Genomic DNA, 14,356 nt, shown 5'->3' with positions numbered 1-14,356 from the left:
ATTTCATTCCGCACCCCTTAACGAGCTTAAACAACAACAAACGCCATTTCTCTTCCGAATCCATACGAAAACAATGGAAAACCCACACGAGGCAGAGCAGGCTGTACTGCTCGAACGTATCATAAAAAATGTCGTACGTTGGCATCATTCGGAAAATGCATCCATACTTCCGCTGACCGCTTCGTCTAGGACAAGTCAAACGAAGCGATCATCGAGTTGAACCACTGCCTCAAAGTATGTTTACTGGCCCTGCCTTGGCGCCATGGTCAAAAGTTTATCGTATGACACGTTATGCTGACATGACTTGCAAGGAATACCTTGACTCTGCTGGAGCCATTCACATAACGTCTCAACTCTTCTCCAACTATTCGCGTAATGTGCTATATAATCTTGAGACGGTCAATAAGCTTCCCAAGCCTGTTTAATGCAATTTGCAGAGCATTATAGACATGAGGTGGCGGGCATAGATTGTATTTTCCATGTTGTAAGGATAGATGTACATTACTGAGCATGTACTTGACCAAGTCAGCCGCTAGTGCAAGCGTAGCATCGTTATGAAGCGAACATTATATGCACTCAGGAATGGAATGCTCTGGTGTAGGCCATGGGATCGTTCATGCCGCCTGGCATGTCCAGCGTTTATGGTGGTGTAGTATAGGAAGCGGGAAGACGGGCATCATAGATGAAAGAATTTCGATAGAGTACGATTGATAATCTCTTGCTCTGATTTTATCTTAGGGATATGTATTTAAAAGGCAAGTAAGGAAGGTTAATAGTGAAAGTCACTGACCGTCACTCGGCCTATCTAGTTCAGATGCGTTTCTTAGCTCAAGCAGATGATGGCGAACGAGGCGCTTGTTCACCGTTCAAGCCAATAGAGGAGCCAACAGAACGCGTTGACCTCTTCTGCACCTTTAGATGTTTAGTTCGTGGTCATAACGATCATATTGCAACCATATGTTGGAAGATAAAGAGCCTTTTTTACCGCGTTCATTGAAGTACCGTAGTCAGTCCGTGAGTTGACAGCACACTGACCGCTGACTTTCCTCAAGCCAATACGTAGCTGCCTCTACTCTCTATTACCCCTTTCACTCTTCTTTCCCCATGCCATTAGCCTCACTATCATTCACATTCTTGCCACCCATCCATCCAACCATGTAGGAATACTACGCGTCGCCTTCATATTGCTTCATTATCCACTCCTTTTAGACCTCTTAATACTAACCAAAATCCGTTTATGCGCATTCTTCGTGTGCCATCTCAGTTGATTTGCTCAAACCTGAACTACCTGTCTTGGCTATCGGTCACCCACCTCAGATACTTGTTATGTACTACTCGTTTTGGGGTCCCAGTGTGTGCAATTAAGGCGGGATCAAACCGTCTGTCCTCGATCATCCGTTCCATCTTCCGTGTATGGAGTGTGTAATTAAGAGGAAGCGTAGAGCGTAATTAAGAAGAAGCGTTCTTTGTGTGGTTAGCTTTCATGACGTCATTTTACCGTAAACGTCCTGTGCTATCAGCAGGCACTAAACGAGCGGATTCACATCACCTCCATGTTCGCCGTTCGCCCTTCTCAAGGCAGCCCAGCTCGTCCACCAAAGATGCCCGACAAACAAGTCGTACTAGCATCAGCCGCAAGCCGGGGCAAGAACCTGGACAGTATAAAATACCCAAATTCTCCATGAATTCATTTCAACAACCACTTTCCAACTTATTTCCTATCAATCACCAAGAACAAACCGCATATCGCTTTTTAGTTCAAGATGGCCGAGCAAACTCAAGGACAACCTGGCGGAACTGGAATTGCCGCCGCCGGAAATACCGGACAGCAAGACGCTCTTGGTAAGCAGCATCCATCTCCAAATTACCATCATGTTAATCAGAACTGTTGCGATAGACAAGGGCGTCGACGCCGCTCTCAATAGGGCTGGCCATGGTCAGTCTCATTCTACAACGGAGAAGATCTCTGACGGTATTCGAAGGTGAGTCAGCAGAGTATTACGGCCGTCATGGCACAAGTGTTTACAATATAACTCGCAGTGTCTTCAAGAAGGCAACGGGCAAGGATGTGCCTATTAAAGACAAGCAGTAAACATTGGCCGATACACAAGACGTATCAGCCGTGGAAACCGTGCTTAGATGTCTGAACGGAGTTGTATTGTAGCGTCAAGGAAGTATGAATACAATTGAATCCTTAAACAGAGTACGATACCTCATCCGGTTATGTTTTTGTTCTTTATCGCCGTGTAAGATATAAAGCACACCATTATTCTCAGGAAACGACAACAATGTGCATCACGCTCCATGCTGTCTAGCTCACAAGTGATCGTGACAATGCAAAGCGATCATGAATTCACTGGCCCAACTTTCGGTTGTTCTATCCGCTTTGGCATTTTCACCTTACTTGCACTTCCCATAAGCTGATCAATCTCCGACTTGTTAAAGTAATGAGGAGCGACTAATGAAATAGGCAGGTTCAGCATGGTGCAGGTTTTGGAATAATCAAGAAACAAGTCAAACTCACGTTCAGACAACCAGCTACCCTCTATCGGCATACACTGTCTCATATACTCTTTGGATGTGAGAACCAATTCGTAATACAAAATAAACCTTGGTGGCGGCTGCATGCCAATGAGGCAAGATGAAGGATGCAGGTAAACCGAATGGTTATTCTTGGTTGTTCGATAACCGCCACCTCTATCAATACGTGCCTGTACGAGTTGTTAGTTTAACCACTTGACATTGAAGGACTGAAAAAGGTGAAATGCAACCCACGGTATTGTAAAAGTAGCCGGCTGTAATGGCCTTTTGAACGGGTACAACATCATTCGGCGTACTCTCAATTACCACTTCCACTCTATCACAAAGCTGCGCCAGCTGATCTCTAATATCTCTCACTCTGCAAAGACTCTTGAACTGGACAAAGTTTTCGTAGCAAAACTGCTGAGAATAATTGCTTTCTGCCCATTGCTCAAAGATGTTGAGGAGTGTAAAGTGATCGCCGCCTGACTTGATAAAGTTTTTATGAGCTTTATCAGCATGCACGCGCTTATCTTTGGGACGATAAAGCAGTGAGCCGGATTCTTGAAGCATTGATATTATTGTGAGAACCTGTGGCACATCAAAAGCGCGTTAGCATTTTTTTTTCTCCAATGAGGTGAAACAAATGGGGGCAATCGATCGATCATGGGCTTACTTCATGTGTACACTTGTAGTTCTCGCTGTTGATGATCGCCTTTGACAGCATCGGGTCTACCGGGAACTCCGCCATCCTTCTTCCTAGTCTGGTCAACTCTCCCTTGTGATTCAACGCTCCCAACGCGTACAACAGTTCAAAAGACCTGATGATGGTATCTGCCGGGGGCTTATCCAAAAAGTCAAAGTTGAGAACATCATTAATACCAAGCGATTTGAGCATAAGAACGACCATGGAGAGGTTGGTACGTTGGATTTCCGGAATGGTATCCTGTAAAAGCTCGTTCTTGAACGCCCATTTCGTGTACAGACGGAAAGCTTTCCCAGGACCGACTCTGCCGGCACGGCCGGCACGCTGTTGAGCAGACGCGCGCGAGATGGGCTCGACGACAAGAGAAGACATGCCGGTTTTTGGGTTGTAGTTGTTTTGCTTGACGAACCCTGGATCAATGACATATACGACACCATCAATGGTAATCGACGTTTCGGCAATGTTTGTAGCCAACACGACCTACGAAACCGAGTGTGTCAGTTATTAAGAGCTATTCAGCTGAGAAAAGAAGAAGAAAAAAAAAGCTCACTTTTCGGGCACCTTCAGGGGTCGGTTCAAAGATCTTGCTTTGCATTTCGCTGGGCAAGTTTGCATAGATGGGCGCAATGATCAACTCTGGCACCTTGTCCCCCAAAGCGTACATTGTCTCCTTTAAACTTTCCTCCGCTGCCTCAATTTCGTCTTGACCTGTGAGGAATAAAAGAATGTCACCTTTGGGTTGGGTTGTATGGATCTGTAGGATAGTGGTGACAGCGGCGTGCATATAATTTGCTTCCGGTTGTTGAGTGTAAAACATATCAACGGGGAAACGACGCCCGGGCACTGTCAAATAAGGGTCAGTCTATACCGCAAGATTACATCGTAAGAAGAAAAATGAAAAAAGATACGCACCGTCAAAAATAGGAGCTTGATCGAAAAAGTCGGCAAATTTTTGAGCGTTGAGGGTCGCACTGGAGATCAGTAATCTCAAATCGGGGCGAAATCGGGCGATATCCTGTTTCTCGTCAGCGATACTCGCCTCCCTGTTTTGCGGGCATGTAGTCCCATTTCAACCCACCTTGACTAGGCCGAATAAGATATCTGTACTCAATGTCCTTTCGTGCGCCTCATCGATGACCAGCGCCGAGTACGTTGACAGTTCGGGGTCCGTTAAGAACTCTCGGAGCAGCATACCATCTGTCATGTACTTGAGAACCGTCTTGTCGCTTGTCATATCTTCAAATCGGATAGAGTAGCCGACTTCTTGCCCTAATCTCACACCCATCTCCTCAGCCACACGCGCTGCGACACTCATAGCGGCTACACGACGGGGCTGTGTACACCCAACCTTCATGCCATTCTTACAATAACCAGCCTCGTAGAGATACTGAGGGAGCTGGGTGGTCTTGCCTGATCCGGTTTCAGCGACTACGACGAGAACTTGGTGTTCAGCGATAGCTTCGAGAAGTTCGTCTCGGAACTCGTAGATTGGAAGGGAATTTCGGGTCTCTTGGATAGATTGAGCTAAAAAATAAATGAATCATAAGATACTGTCAACCGGTTGATAGTTCAAAATCGAAACACTTGCCATTTTTCTCTAGCTTGTCCACCTGGTCCAGTAAAGCTTGTGCTTCTGCGGTGAGGGTCCCAGCCATCTTACCCTCTTTCAGAAACTTGATTTCCTGTGACTCGTCAAAGACATAGTCATAGTCCTCCACCAGAATCTCCTTGTCCAACGCGCCCGTAGTGAGATCTGTTCTCTCTTGCTGAGCGGCCTCCCACTGATCGACGTCCGTGACGAATTGACCTTCAACGGGCTTGGATTCTTCGTATCGTTTATACAGGGCATCCTTCTTTTTCTTTTGATCCAGACGTCCTTGCTCTGTAATGTAATCGTCGGGAAGCATGTAGCCATTCGTTCCATCATCAATCTTCTTCCGCTCTTCCATGAGTTTGATAAGTTCCTTCTTTCTCTCCAGCTCCCGTTCTTCTTTTCTCGACAGTTTTTGGTTCCTGAACAAGATTTTCTCATCTTCCACCTCCATCTTGAGTAAATCAAGTTGCTGTAGCTCTCGCTTTGAGAGATACTCTTGTCGAGAGCGGTTACGCAGGTCGGCGATCGCAGCCTCCCTCGCCGCAGGGTCATCCATGAGATTTGCACGCCTTGTCGCTTCGACGCCGCCTAGCGCTTTGGAGGTCCGATCTTCAACAATCCGTTTCGTACGATCACGATCCTTTTCCTTCATCCGTTCCGCAAATTCGTCCCTCTGACGCAGATCCTCCAACCGTTCTCGCTCTAATCGCTCTTCTTCTGTCTCTTCCGGCTCAAGGGGTAATTCAGCTTGGTCATCTCCATCAGGAAGCGGTGAACGTGTTCTTGGGCGCTTTATTTCCTGACCCTCCTCGTCGGAATCCCAGTTGCCCTCCGTATCTCTCTTTCGCGCGTGCCTTGCCTTCTTTACGCCGACCACATCTCTTTCTCTTTCCGTTTCTCCGCCTTTTGACCCTTCCTTCTCCTTCTTCTTCTTCTTCTTCTCTTTCCGGCTTCCGCTACTTTCCGCATCCTCATCCATTAACAGCGTGAATCGTTGGCTTAACGCAGCCTTGTCTGCCTTGGGAGCTTTAGTCTTGGTTTTGCGGGGAACGAGAGAATGGACTTGAGCAGCGAACGCTTGAGTCTCGGGAGTGCTTGCCATTCCAGTCGATAATAATGAGTTGTACAAATCTCCCGGTGTCTTTGAAGACATTGCTATGAAAGTATTAGCCGCTAGCACGCAGCACAGGACAGGACATACCTAGGGATTGCACATAGTCGACTGTGGCACTATCGGACGATCCGAGTATCTGCGAGAGGGGTTAGAAGGGAAAGGAAGACGGAGACATGGTGCTTACTCTGACGACATTATCGCTGATGAAGTTTTTGAGATCCATTATGTATCGATATGGGTCTATAGCAGTGGTGAAGACACAATGGCCTTCTATAGTAGTAGCTGCGTGCTGCCATGCTGCTGAAGTGGTGGCGGCGAGGAATGACGTGGCATTTGTAGCTGGAGTTGTTCCCCTCTTCTTCAAAGATGATATGGCGGTAGTTGGAAGCGGCTCTCTCTCTCTGCATCCGCCACCGCCATGTTTTTCTGTGCTAGTGAGTCCCCCCCGCCCCCGTCCGTGTGCTCACGCGCCCCCAGTCTCCGGCTCTCCCCCCACCGTCCCCGTCGTCTCCAAGACCTCGGGCGCCGTGTACGAAAAAGCCCTCATCGAGCGTTACATCGGTCAGTCACCCCCCTTCCCCCCCCCCCCCCCCCCAGCCAGCCGCTCACACTCTGCAGAGGAAAACGGCGCAGATCCCATCTCGGGCGAGCCCCTCACCAAGGAAGATCTCGTCGATGTCAAGGCCAGTGAGTGCGGCGTTCCCCGTCGCCCAGCCACTCGCTAACACCTACGTTCAAGAACCTTCCACCATTCCTCCCCGCCCCGCTAACCAGACATCCATCCCCGCGCTCCTCACCGCCCTCCAGTCCGAGTATGACTCCATCATGCTCGAGTCACTCGAAATCAAAAAGGCTTTCCAAAGCTCTCGGTGGGTCTGCACGCTCGACCGAGTGTGGAATCATCTGACACTTTTAGCGCAGGCAAGAACTCGCAAACGCATTGTACAGGGAGGATGCTGCCACGCGAGTCATTGCTAGGCTGATGAAGGAGCGAGATGAAGCCAGGCAGTGCGTTTTCCCATACCTTTTTTCATTTTATTTTTTGACCGCAAACACGAGCATGACTGACTTTGGTTGGTAGGGCTTTGTCTTCTATTCAATCTACCATCGGTTTCCAACCGCCAGCCGCTGCCGAAGAGCCTGCAACAGCAGACGTCGAGATGGCTCAGGAAGGTGCTCTTCCCGCAGAGGTCGAGGCCAAGGTCATGGAGACTAACCAGGCGTGAGTCAAAAAGGTCGTTTCTACTCATAATCTATTCGCTAACTCGCGTTACAGACTCTCCTCTGTGCGAAAGAAGAGAAAGCCTGCTCCGGGCTACAAGAAGGCCGACGATATCAAGTCATACACCCAGATCAACCACGTTCCCTCTTTGCACGCTACCAAGCCCGCTGGTATCACAGCCCTCGACTTGGCTCAAGACGGCAACACTGTCGTCACCGGCGGTGCCGACAAGGCCGTTCAGGTGTTTGACCTTGAAGCTAGCAAGGTGCTTGGTACACTCAAAGGTCACACCAAAGCGGTCACGCATGTCGCTTTCCGCGAACACGAAGGCGAGCCTAGGTTGGCTATTAGCGCCAGTGCCGATAAGACTGTGAGAGTTTGGGGAGAAGACGATGGCAAGTGGGGAGCTAGGGCGACACTTTCCGGTCACAAGGGCGAAATCAATGGGCTTGCCGTCCACCCTTCAGGTTCCTATGTTGCTGCTGGTTCTGCCGATTCCACTTGGAGTCTGTACGATCTCTCCACTGCCAAGGAGATCACCAAGTACTCTGCTATTCCCGGTATCGACGGTTCTTTCGCTTATACTTCATTTGCTGTTCACCCTGATGGAGTGTTGCACGGTGGTGGTACCAAGGACGGCGCCGTTCGAGTCTGGGATGCTCGTCAATCCAACTCTCTCGCCGCCACACTGTCTTCTCACGCCAAAGACCTTTCCACCCTTTCATTCTCTGAGAACGGATACTACCTCGCCACCTCCTCCGTCTCTGGTCCCCCTACCGTCAAGATCTTTGACCTGCGTAAACTCGATATTCTCTCGTCTTGGACGTTGCCAGAGGAGAACACGATCCGTGAAGTCAAGTTTGACCCGTCTGCGCAATTCCTCAGCGTGGTGGGTACCGACGCGAGGGTGTACGCCAACAAGACGTGGGCAGAGCTGGTGACGTTTGAGGAGAATGCGGGTGATTTGGTGGGTGCGAGGTTTGGCAAGTTGGGTAGTGAGATTGTGCTCGCCGGCATGGACAGGACGTTGAGAGTCTTGGGGAAAAAGGAGTAAAAGAAAAAGCGGAAAAGGGGGTCGTGTCTGTACAGTTTTTTTTTCTCCTAGAGGATGCTAAAGAGATGAATATATATATTATATATGTATATATATTAACTGACATGATGATGGAATCGTGTGTTCAAAAAGGTATTTCTTGATTTGCTGATCTGCAGGCTACAAGAATGGGGGAATTTTCCAATGCCACGTCTTCTCTGTAATGCATTCTTGTCTATTTTTACAGTCTGCTTGCTAGGCCCCTATCCCCACCACCTTGGCAACGAAGAAGAAGAAAAAAAGAGAGGAGAAGAAAAAGAAGAAGAGGATCTAAAAAGCAGTGATACAGTTTACAAGCTTGTTCTTTAACCGTCAAGTGGCAATCCACAAATCTCGCAATCACCCCCTCCATGTTCATTAACAAACGTACAATGGGGACAAATCCTCTCCCTACTACCACCTGCCCCTGCCCCTGCTCCACCAACTGAACCAGGACCGGATGGCGGTGCAGGAGAGTCAGTAACGGAACCGCCAGAGGGGCCGGCAAACGAAGGAGAATCAATGCCGAGGTTATTAAACGATGATGTTGGGGGAGGGTTGGAACGGCCGTTGGCTAGAGAAAAGACAGAGAGAGGTCTTGCGTTAGCGAATATAATGCGCGCCGCCCCCTACTTCCAGATGGGTTGCACCAAAGAAAAAAAAAAAAAAAAAAACTTACCGGAAGCTTCAGAGTCGACAATGGTGAGCAATGTCTGCCATCCACCACTAGCGAAAAGCTCTTCCAACGCGTGAGTGTCATTCGGATGCGCGTGGGCGGTAGCGGCTCGACAAAGAATCTGTTGCTCCTTCTACAAAGAAAAAAAGAAAAAAGGAAAAAAGATCCTGCTATCAGTACCGCAAAATAGCGCCTTTGGTCTGCCATCCTTACTTACCAAGGAAAACAGACCCTGCATACACAAGAATGTCACCAAATGCCAATCACTCAACCATCGCTCGACATCCTTCTTGATCCTCCCGGGCCAAGTGCCCGTATCCCCAATTTCGGCATCGCTAGTCTTTAGAATGGCAGCAAGTTGCGTGATAACCACCTGCATGGATTGATCATGCAGCCCGGGACGGTTTTCTGTTGGGAAAGCGTTGGAAAGGAAAAGAGGAGATGGCGCGAGAGGGAAACCATGGGTAATCTAATAGCATCCCATAAGTCAAAGTCAAAGTCAAAAAAAAAAAAAAAAGTTGAATCATGAAAAAAAAGGATCAACCTACGTTGACATAGAGATATTCCACAGGAAAAGTGGGCTTTGCAGGCATCTTGACCTGCAGACCATACTCGTTTTTGTAGCTGTAAAACACTTCTGGGACATACTCTCCTTCTCCTGGCTTCCTGACTCTCACAACTGCCGGGTCTACACTGGCCTCGACGATTCCAGCCTTCACCATGGCTTCTGCATGCTCGCTTGCCTGCCATGCCAAGATATCGACACCTCCGTCCTTATCACCCGTCAGGCAACATGTGACGAAACGAGAGGAATAGTGGCCGGTGGGAGACATTCTCGTAGAAAGTGGATGGGAGAGCTGATACGCGGCCGAAAGGAGCATTTCCAGCGAGGAGGCAGTGTACGACTGGGCGTGGCGTTTGTAAAGTGTTTTGGTAATGTCGTCGGGGGAAGGAGTGAGATCAGTGTAAATCATGCCTACGACGCTTAAACCTTTATCACACCATCCCGCAATCTCTTGAACCCTAGATTCGTCGCTCCATGGGGTTTCAACAGTCAGCCCATCGAGTTCGCCTTCCTGCTTTGGCTCCCACACAGCTTCAACGATAACCTTGATGCCCATTGGAACCTTTTCATACTTGTCTTCTCGTCCGATGAGGAAAGCGATACGTTGGGTTCCCGTACGACGCCATGCGGAGAGGAGGCCTTCTATGATGGACGGTGAAGCAAACTCGATGTGGTCGACCATTCTGAACGGCTGAGATTGGAGGGTTACTGCAGAAGGCTGGCATGTGGAGCAGATACCTTCGGGAAATGGAGGGTGGGCCCCTGTAGGACAAGGGGTGATGACAGATAGAGATGTGGGTGAGAGCGGAGGAAGATCGGTAGCAGATGAAGCAGTAGGTGGACGGGACGAGAGGAGTTTGCGGAGATACGCATGGTAGGAAAGGTGCTTGATCTGGTGCTCAGATTGGAACTTGGGGTCATACGGCTATGGTTTGGTCAGCAACGGCACAGACCAAGTAAAGGACGGCGACATACCTCTAGCGGCATGCAATAATCGCACATGGCCTTTTCGCCGTGCCTACAGAATGCAGGATCCCGCTTCCGCTCAATCTTGCCAGTCTGCTTCTCCCAGTACTGATCGATTTCGGGCTCTTGCACGGAAGACAAGTCCTTGAGTGGGATAGTGTTTGGCAGGGGCGGATCGGTGTGAGTTTTTGGGTGGGAGGGGTCCGGCTGCGAAGGCTGTGGGTGGGGCGCTGAGGCCTCCATGGCCGGATGTGAGTCGGGGTCAGCACCACGTGGCTTGTAGGAGAGGAACAGGAGATCTCCATGGCTGAGCGTGCGGGTCAGCGAACGGCTGGCTGGAAACGAGAGGGGACGTACCTGAAACCCATGTCGCCGACTGTGCGGCCGTTGAGGGCGTGGAACGGGACGGACTCCCCGGCGGCCCCCGGCTGGTTGCTGAGTGCGAGCGTGGCGGGGTCTGGCTGGGGGTCTGCGGCGGGGATCGTGTTGAGGATCGCCTCCGCAAAGGCCTCCCCCGTCGTCTCGGGCTGCACAGTGATGCGGGCAGTCCCCGCGGGCGAGCGGATCCGGAGCAGCTGCGGCGATCAGCGGCGATCTGGAGGACGGGGATGGAGGGGGCTTACCATGGTGTGGTGTGTTTTGGAGAGAGGCCGGTCGTCGATAGTCGACAGATAAATAATCACGCCGATTATATACATACGTCAGCGGCCATCCAGTCACGTGACCAGGATTACACCACGGTGAGCAGTGTAAATAAATAAAATAAATAAATACACCCTGCTCTCTACTCTGCAGCATGTCTTCCCACGAATAATGAAAAACCAGCAGCTCGTACAGCAGCACTATGACATTGCGCTCAAGTTCATGCAAGAGGCCAATTACCTGGACGCATGGAAAAACTTTGACAAGGTGCGTTCCCGCCCTTCCCGCATCTTTCAATCCACTCACTGTCTCCCAGGCGATCAACTTTGGAGGAAAGAGCCCCGTGTTGCTTGACTGCAAAGCAACGGCCATGTCAAAGCTTCCAGAATGGAGGAACCATGCCTTGGAAGTCACCAAAGACATGGTTGTAAAATGGCCAAAAGACTTTAGAGTATGTCACATACACCATCCGGTCGCGCGCACTAACGCGTATGGGTAAAAGGGATACTATCGCCAAGCCTCTGTTCTCTATGCAATGAAGGCATACGATCACGCTTTCAAGGCTATCAGCAAGGCTGTGGATATAGGTCCTACTCGCTCCCAGAACGAGCGGCAGTACAAAGCAATCCAGCAGCTTCGCGCAACGATCATCATCCAAAAGACCGAGGCGGACCGTCTACGCGCCGCGAACGATGAAGCCGAGGCGCAGAGGCAAGCCATCGCGCGTCAAGCGGCCAAAAAGGCGAGGATCAACTACACGCATCTCCTCTCAAGAGACATACTCTTAACCATCGCTGAGCATGGCATGGCGGATCACCCCGGATTCATCTTCAGGATGGCCGGTGTATGCAAGCAGTGGAGGGAAACGTTGCTCAACCAGCCAAGCTTGTGGAATACCATTATCCTAGGCAGGACACGGATGGATCAAAAACTTACTCTGTTCATTCAACGATCACGTGGCAGAATCAAAGAGGTCAAGATCACCCGTTACCTTGATCAGTTCCTTGCCGGACAAATCGGGATGTCCTTGGCGCCATACATGCCCAATGTGGATCGCCTAACTGTTCATGCGCCATATAGAATCAATGTAAACCTCTTTGTTCAGTGGAGGGGCCTTCTACGTAATGTAGAATATCTCTCCCTTTCCCATGTAGATAGCGAAGCCACCCTCAGAAAGAACTTTACCCATGATTTATTGCCACCAGGACCGTCACGACTTCGTCATCTCGATATCTCCAAATTCGTTTGTGGTCTAGAGGATCACACTGGGCCCGAAAGCGATTCCATATACACCCCTTTAAAGCAAGTTGAAACTGTCTCTATACGCTCAACAGACATCTTTCTCCCCCTAGACTCCGCCGAAGAAACATTGCTCTCCACCTTCCCAGCTGCCACAAGTATAGAGCTGATCGGCAATCGCTACTTCGACTCCTCGCGTGGAGGACATCCAGTCGTCGCTGAACTACCCAATCTCCGCTCTTATACAAACAACAAAGTCTCTTCAAACGTGTTCAAGACGATCAGAGTGCCGTCTCTGCAAGACTTGTCTGTTGAATCACTCCGTGCTTCCTCACTCAAAACATGGCTTTCAGCCCCAGGCTTGGCCACTTGTCTCACTACCTTACGATCGCTCGACATTTCCTGCACCTCATTCACCGATACAGACGTTCTCTCGGCTTTGGCTTTTCTTCCAGGTCTCCAATTCCTCAACGTGTCTGCCTGTCCTCTCTCCAACACCTTTCTTGAAGGCCTTGCTCGCCGGCCGGCAGATTCGGATCAGGAAAACCTCTGTCCCAAACTGATAGCTCTCTCCATCGCGATAAATGATCAGATCACGGGCGGGCCCTTGACCCGCTTTGTGAGGAGCAGAGTAGCAGGCAGTGCTGGACTGGCGTCTTCATCGTCTGATTTGGATACGAATACACAATCACAAGGCAAAACTACTCAAACAGCATTAAAGAAAAACATGAGCTCGTCTTTCAGGCCAAGTGCGAGGTCTGCTTTTGGCCGGCCCACAAAACCTCCGTCTGTCCGTACAGACTCTGATCAATCCATCTCCTCTATTCTTCCGCAACGCCAGATTGGCGCTCCCTCCCAACCATCATCGTCATCTTCATCCACGCTGCCCAAAATTACATGGCTCAATCTCGACCACTGCAAAGGTATCGATCCCTCTGCAATCTCTTATATCCGCAAATACGTGAAATTTGTAGGATACTCGTTTGCAGCGCATGATGGCGATCGCATCGCGGGTAAAGGGAAATGGAGATGGGATGTCGAATGGAAAGAAGGATGTGGTGAAGGGGAAGGCGGGTGTGGATTGAGAAGAGTTGCAGGTGAGTCTGTGGAATCGTACCTTGGGGAGGGGGCGGAGGGTGGTTATCGTTTGAACGATTCATGTTGATATTTTTTTATGGCAGGTACGAAGGACCAGTGGCGTGTCTACCACACTTGTGAACCTGATGTGGCCGAGGATAAAAGAGGTTGGACAAAAGATACTGTGGGAATTATGATGTTTGGATCCCCAGTCTACCCTTGATTGTGGTTAGTTCTCGCTACTGTCGCGCGTTTGTAAGTTGCACAGTTGGGACAGTAGGCAATTTGATCATGTTTGGCTAACTAATAATCCCAAGCTTCTATTCATAAAAGTTTAATTTGTTGTCTGTTTTAGCATACTTGGCATGTACCGTTAGTTCCCACAATCAACCTTTTTGGCACTGGCACGGGGATCCTTTCATAAAAGAGCCGTTCACGCTCCTTTCTCGCACGCACTTTCCTGGGCTTCCATGACCCTAATAATGGTTTGTTTACTCATATCGTCATTGCCAAACACATTATCCTTATTGGCGCATTCTACTTATTCAAAGTGTAACAATTATCGACAAAAGCGCTGAGCAAGATGCAAGCACCTCCTTCTGATCATTTCGCCGCAGATGGTATAAACGGTCCATTAAATCCCTTTGTCGTTACTCCCCCTCCGCCCGACGGTAAAGATGAGGGGATTCCAGGCTACGTAAGTTTATCACGCACTTGGCAGTATACATTTATACCAACGGATCCTCGCTCACAAAATGGGCTCACAGGTGAAAAGGTTTGGGGCATACGTAAGTACTACGTAGCTTTGAAAGGAGTAGCAGCTATTAAGTGGTGGGGCACGCACTGATTGAATGACTATCATTTATTGCAGCATACTTTGTAAGGCTCTCATTCGCGCCTTTTATTAGTCTCGTTATTATGGCGAAACCGCTGACATTGAGTTTTGTTTGGTCAAGGACGGAA

At 49.5% G+C, this 14,356-nt stretch overlaps 6 protein-coding genes and 1 non-coding gene; 4 read left to right on the top strand and 3 right to left on the bottom strand.

The window, feature by feature from the left end:
- Position 1: 1 nt before the first annotated feature.
- On the top strand, positions 2-1,275 carry CNAG_01736 (DASH complex subunit DAD4). XM_012197330.1 has 4 exons: positions 2-133; positions 190-234; positions 312-755; positions 810-1,275. Exons 1-3 carry the CDS (start codon positions 74-76, stop codon positions 423-425), a joined length of 219 nt encoding a protein of 72 aa, XP_012052720.1. The 5' UTR covers positions 2-73; the 3' UTR covers positions 426-755; positions 810-1,275.
- CNAG_12999 lies at positions 976-1,340 on the bottom strand. XR_001046236.1 has 1 exon: positions 976-1,340. It is a non-coding gene; the product is annotated as a hypothetical RNA (non-coding RNA).
- Positions 1,341-1,559: 219 nt separating this feature from the next.
- On the top strand, positions 1,560-2,262 carry CNAG_01735 (hypothetical protein). XM_012197329.1 has 3 exons: positions 1,560-1,842; positions 1,898-1,982; positions 2,041-2,262. The coding sequence occupies exons 1-3, from the start codon at positions 1,764-1,766 to the stop codon at positions 2,090-2,092; spliced, it is 216 nt and encodes a 71-aa protein (XP_012052719.1). The 5' UTR covers positions 1,560-1,763; the 3' UTR covers positions 2,093-2,262.
- On the bottom strand, positions 2,226-6,196 carry CNAG_01734 (pre-mRNA-splicing factor ATP-dependent RNA helicase DHX16). XM_012197328.1 has 10 exons: positions 6,119-6,196; positions 6,022-6,070; positions 4,815-5,975; positions 4,305-4,750; positions 4,139-4,241; positions 3,777-4,069; positions 3,197-3,706; positions 2,776-3,111; positions 2,525-2,711; positions 2,226-2,458 (listed from the first exon to the last, which is right to left on the bottom strand). The coding sequence occupies exons 1-10, from the start codon at positions 6,155-6,157 to the stop codon at positions 2,346-2,348; spliced, it is 3,237 nt and encodes a 1,078-aa protein (XP_012052718.1). The 5' UTR covers positions 6,158-6,196; the 3' UTR covers positions 2,226-2,345.
- A 120-nt stretch (positions 6,197-6,316) lies between these two features.
- Positions 6,317-8,432, top strand: CNAG_01733 (pre-mRNA-processing factor 19). XM_012197327.1 has 7 exons: positions 6,317-6,368; positions 6,412-6,495; positions 6,553-6,621; positions 6,674-6,803; positions 6,856-6,942; positions 7,016-7,156; positions 7,211-8,432. Exons 1-7 carry the CDS (start codon positions 6,353-6,355, stop codon positions 8,208-8,210), a joined length of 1,527 nt encoding a protein of 508 aa, XP_012052717.1. The 5' UTR covers positions 6,317-6,352; the 3' UTR covers positions 8,211-8,432.
- Positions 8,268-11,089, bottom strand: CNAG_01732 (nuclear protein localization protein 4). XM_012197326.1 has 7 exons: positions 11,059-11,089; positions 10,793-11,010; positions 10,445-10,742; positions 9,453-10,394; positions 9,122-9,373; positions 8,908-9,037; positions 8,268-8,802 (listed from the first exon to the last, which is right to left on the bottom strand). The coding sequence occupies exons 1-7, from the start codon at positions 11,059-11,061 to the stop codon at positions 8,555-8,557; spliced, it is 2,091 nt and encodes a 696-aa protein (XP_012052716.1). The 5' UTR covers positions 11,062-11,089; the 3' UTR covers positions 8,268-8,554.
- A 143-nt stretch (positions 11,090-11,232) lies between these two features.
- Positions 11,233-13,842, top strand: CNAG_01731 (hypothetical protein). XM_012197048.1 has 5 exons: positions 11,233-11,344; positions 11,394-11,528; positions 11,580-13,413; positions 13,498-13,648; positions 13,711-13,842. The coding sequence occupies exons 1-4, from the start codon at positions 11,249-11,251 to the stop codon at positions 13,614-13,616; spliced, it is 2,184 nt and encodes a 727-aa protein (XP_012052438.1). The 5' UTR covers positions 11,233-11,248; the 3' UTR covers positions 13,617-13,648; positions 13,711-13,842.
- The last annotated feature ends 514 nt before the right edge of the window (positions 13,843-14,356 follow it).

Source organism: Cryptococcus neoformans, chromosome 11, assembly GCF_000149245.1.
Source record: "Cryptococcus neoformans var. grubii H99 chromosome 11, complete sequence".
NCBI lineage: Eukaryota > Fungi > Basidiomycota > Tremellomycetes > Tremellales > Cryptococcaceae > Cryptococcus > Cryptococcus neoformans.
Note: the sequence above shows the minus strand (reverse complement) of the source record. Positions and strands in the feature narration are given on the sequence as shown.

Bases quoted from the DNA above. Each gene is read 5' to 3' on its own strand.
- CNAG_01736 (XM_012197330.1), top strand. From the start codon at position 74: ATGGAAAACCCACACGAGGCAGAGCAGGCTGTACTGCTCGAACGTATC. The intron at 134-189 runs GTACGTTGGCAT...CGCTTCGTCTAG, and splicing joins AACGTATCATAAAAAATGTC to GACAAGTCAAACGAAGCGAT. The intron at 235-311 runs GTATGTTTACTG...ATGACTTGCAAG, and splicing joins AGTTGAACCACTGCCTCAAA to GAATACCTTGACTCTGCTGG.
- CNAG_01735 (XM_012197329.1), top strand. From the start codon at position 1,764: ATGGCCGAGCAAACTCAAGGACAACCTGGCGGAACTGGAATTGCCGCC. The intron at 1,843-1,897 runs GTAAGCAGCATC...CTGTTGCGATAG, and splicing joins CGGACAGCAAGACGCTCTTG to ACAAGGGCGTCGACGCCGCT. The intron at 1,983-2,040 runs GTGAGTCAGCAG...TATAACTCGCAG, and splicing joins ATCTCTGACGGTATTCGAAG to TGTCTTCAAGAAGGCAACGG.
- CNAG_01734 (XM_012197328.1), bottom strand. From the start codon at position 6,157: ATGGATCTCAAAAACTTCATCAGCGATAATGTCGTCAGA. The intron at 6,071-6,118 runs GTAAGCACCATG...CCCCTCTCGCAG, and splicing joins TCAGCGATAATGTCGTCAGA to ATACTCGGATCGTCCGATAG. The intron at 5,976-6,021 runs GTATGTCCTGTC...ATACTTTCATAG, and splicing joins CGACTATGTGCAATCCCTAG to CAATGTCTTCAAAGACACCG.
- CNAG_01733 (XM_012197327.1), top strand. The intron at 6,804-6,855 runs GTGGGTCTGCAC...CTTTTAGCGCAG, and splicing joins AAGGCTTTCCAAAGCTCTCG to GCAAGAACTCGCAAACGCAT. The intron at 6,943-7,015 runs GTGCGTTTTCCC...TTTGGTTGGTAG, and splicing joins GAGCGAGATGAAGCCAGGCA to GGCTTTGTCTTCTATTCAAT.
- CNAG_01732 (XM_012197326.1), bottom strand. The intron at 9,374-9,452 runs GTAGGTTGATCC...GGATGCTATTAG, and splicing joins TGGAATATCTCTATGTCAAC to ATTACCCATGGTTTCCCTCT. The intron at 8,803-8,907 runs GTAAGTTTTTTT...TCTTTTCTCTAG, and splicing joins TGTCGACTCTGAAGCTTCCG to CCAACGGCCGTTCCAACCCT.
- CNAG_01731 (XM_012197048.1), top strand. From the start codon at position 11,249: ATGAAAAACCAGCAGCTCGTACAGCAGCACTATGACATTGCGCTCAAG. The intron at 11,345-11,393 runs GTGCGTTCCCGC...ACTGTCTCCCAG, and splicing joins CATGGAAAAACTTTGACAAG to GCGATCAACTTTGGAGGAAA. The intron at 13,414-13,497 runs GTGAGTCTGTGG...TTTTTATGGCAG, and splicing joins TGGATTGAGAAGAGTTGCAG to GTACGAAGGACCAGTGGCGT.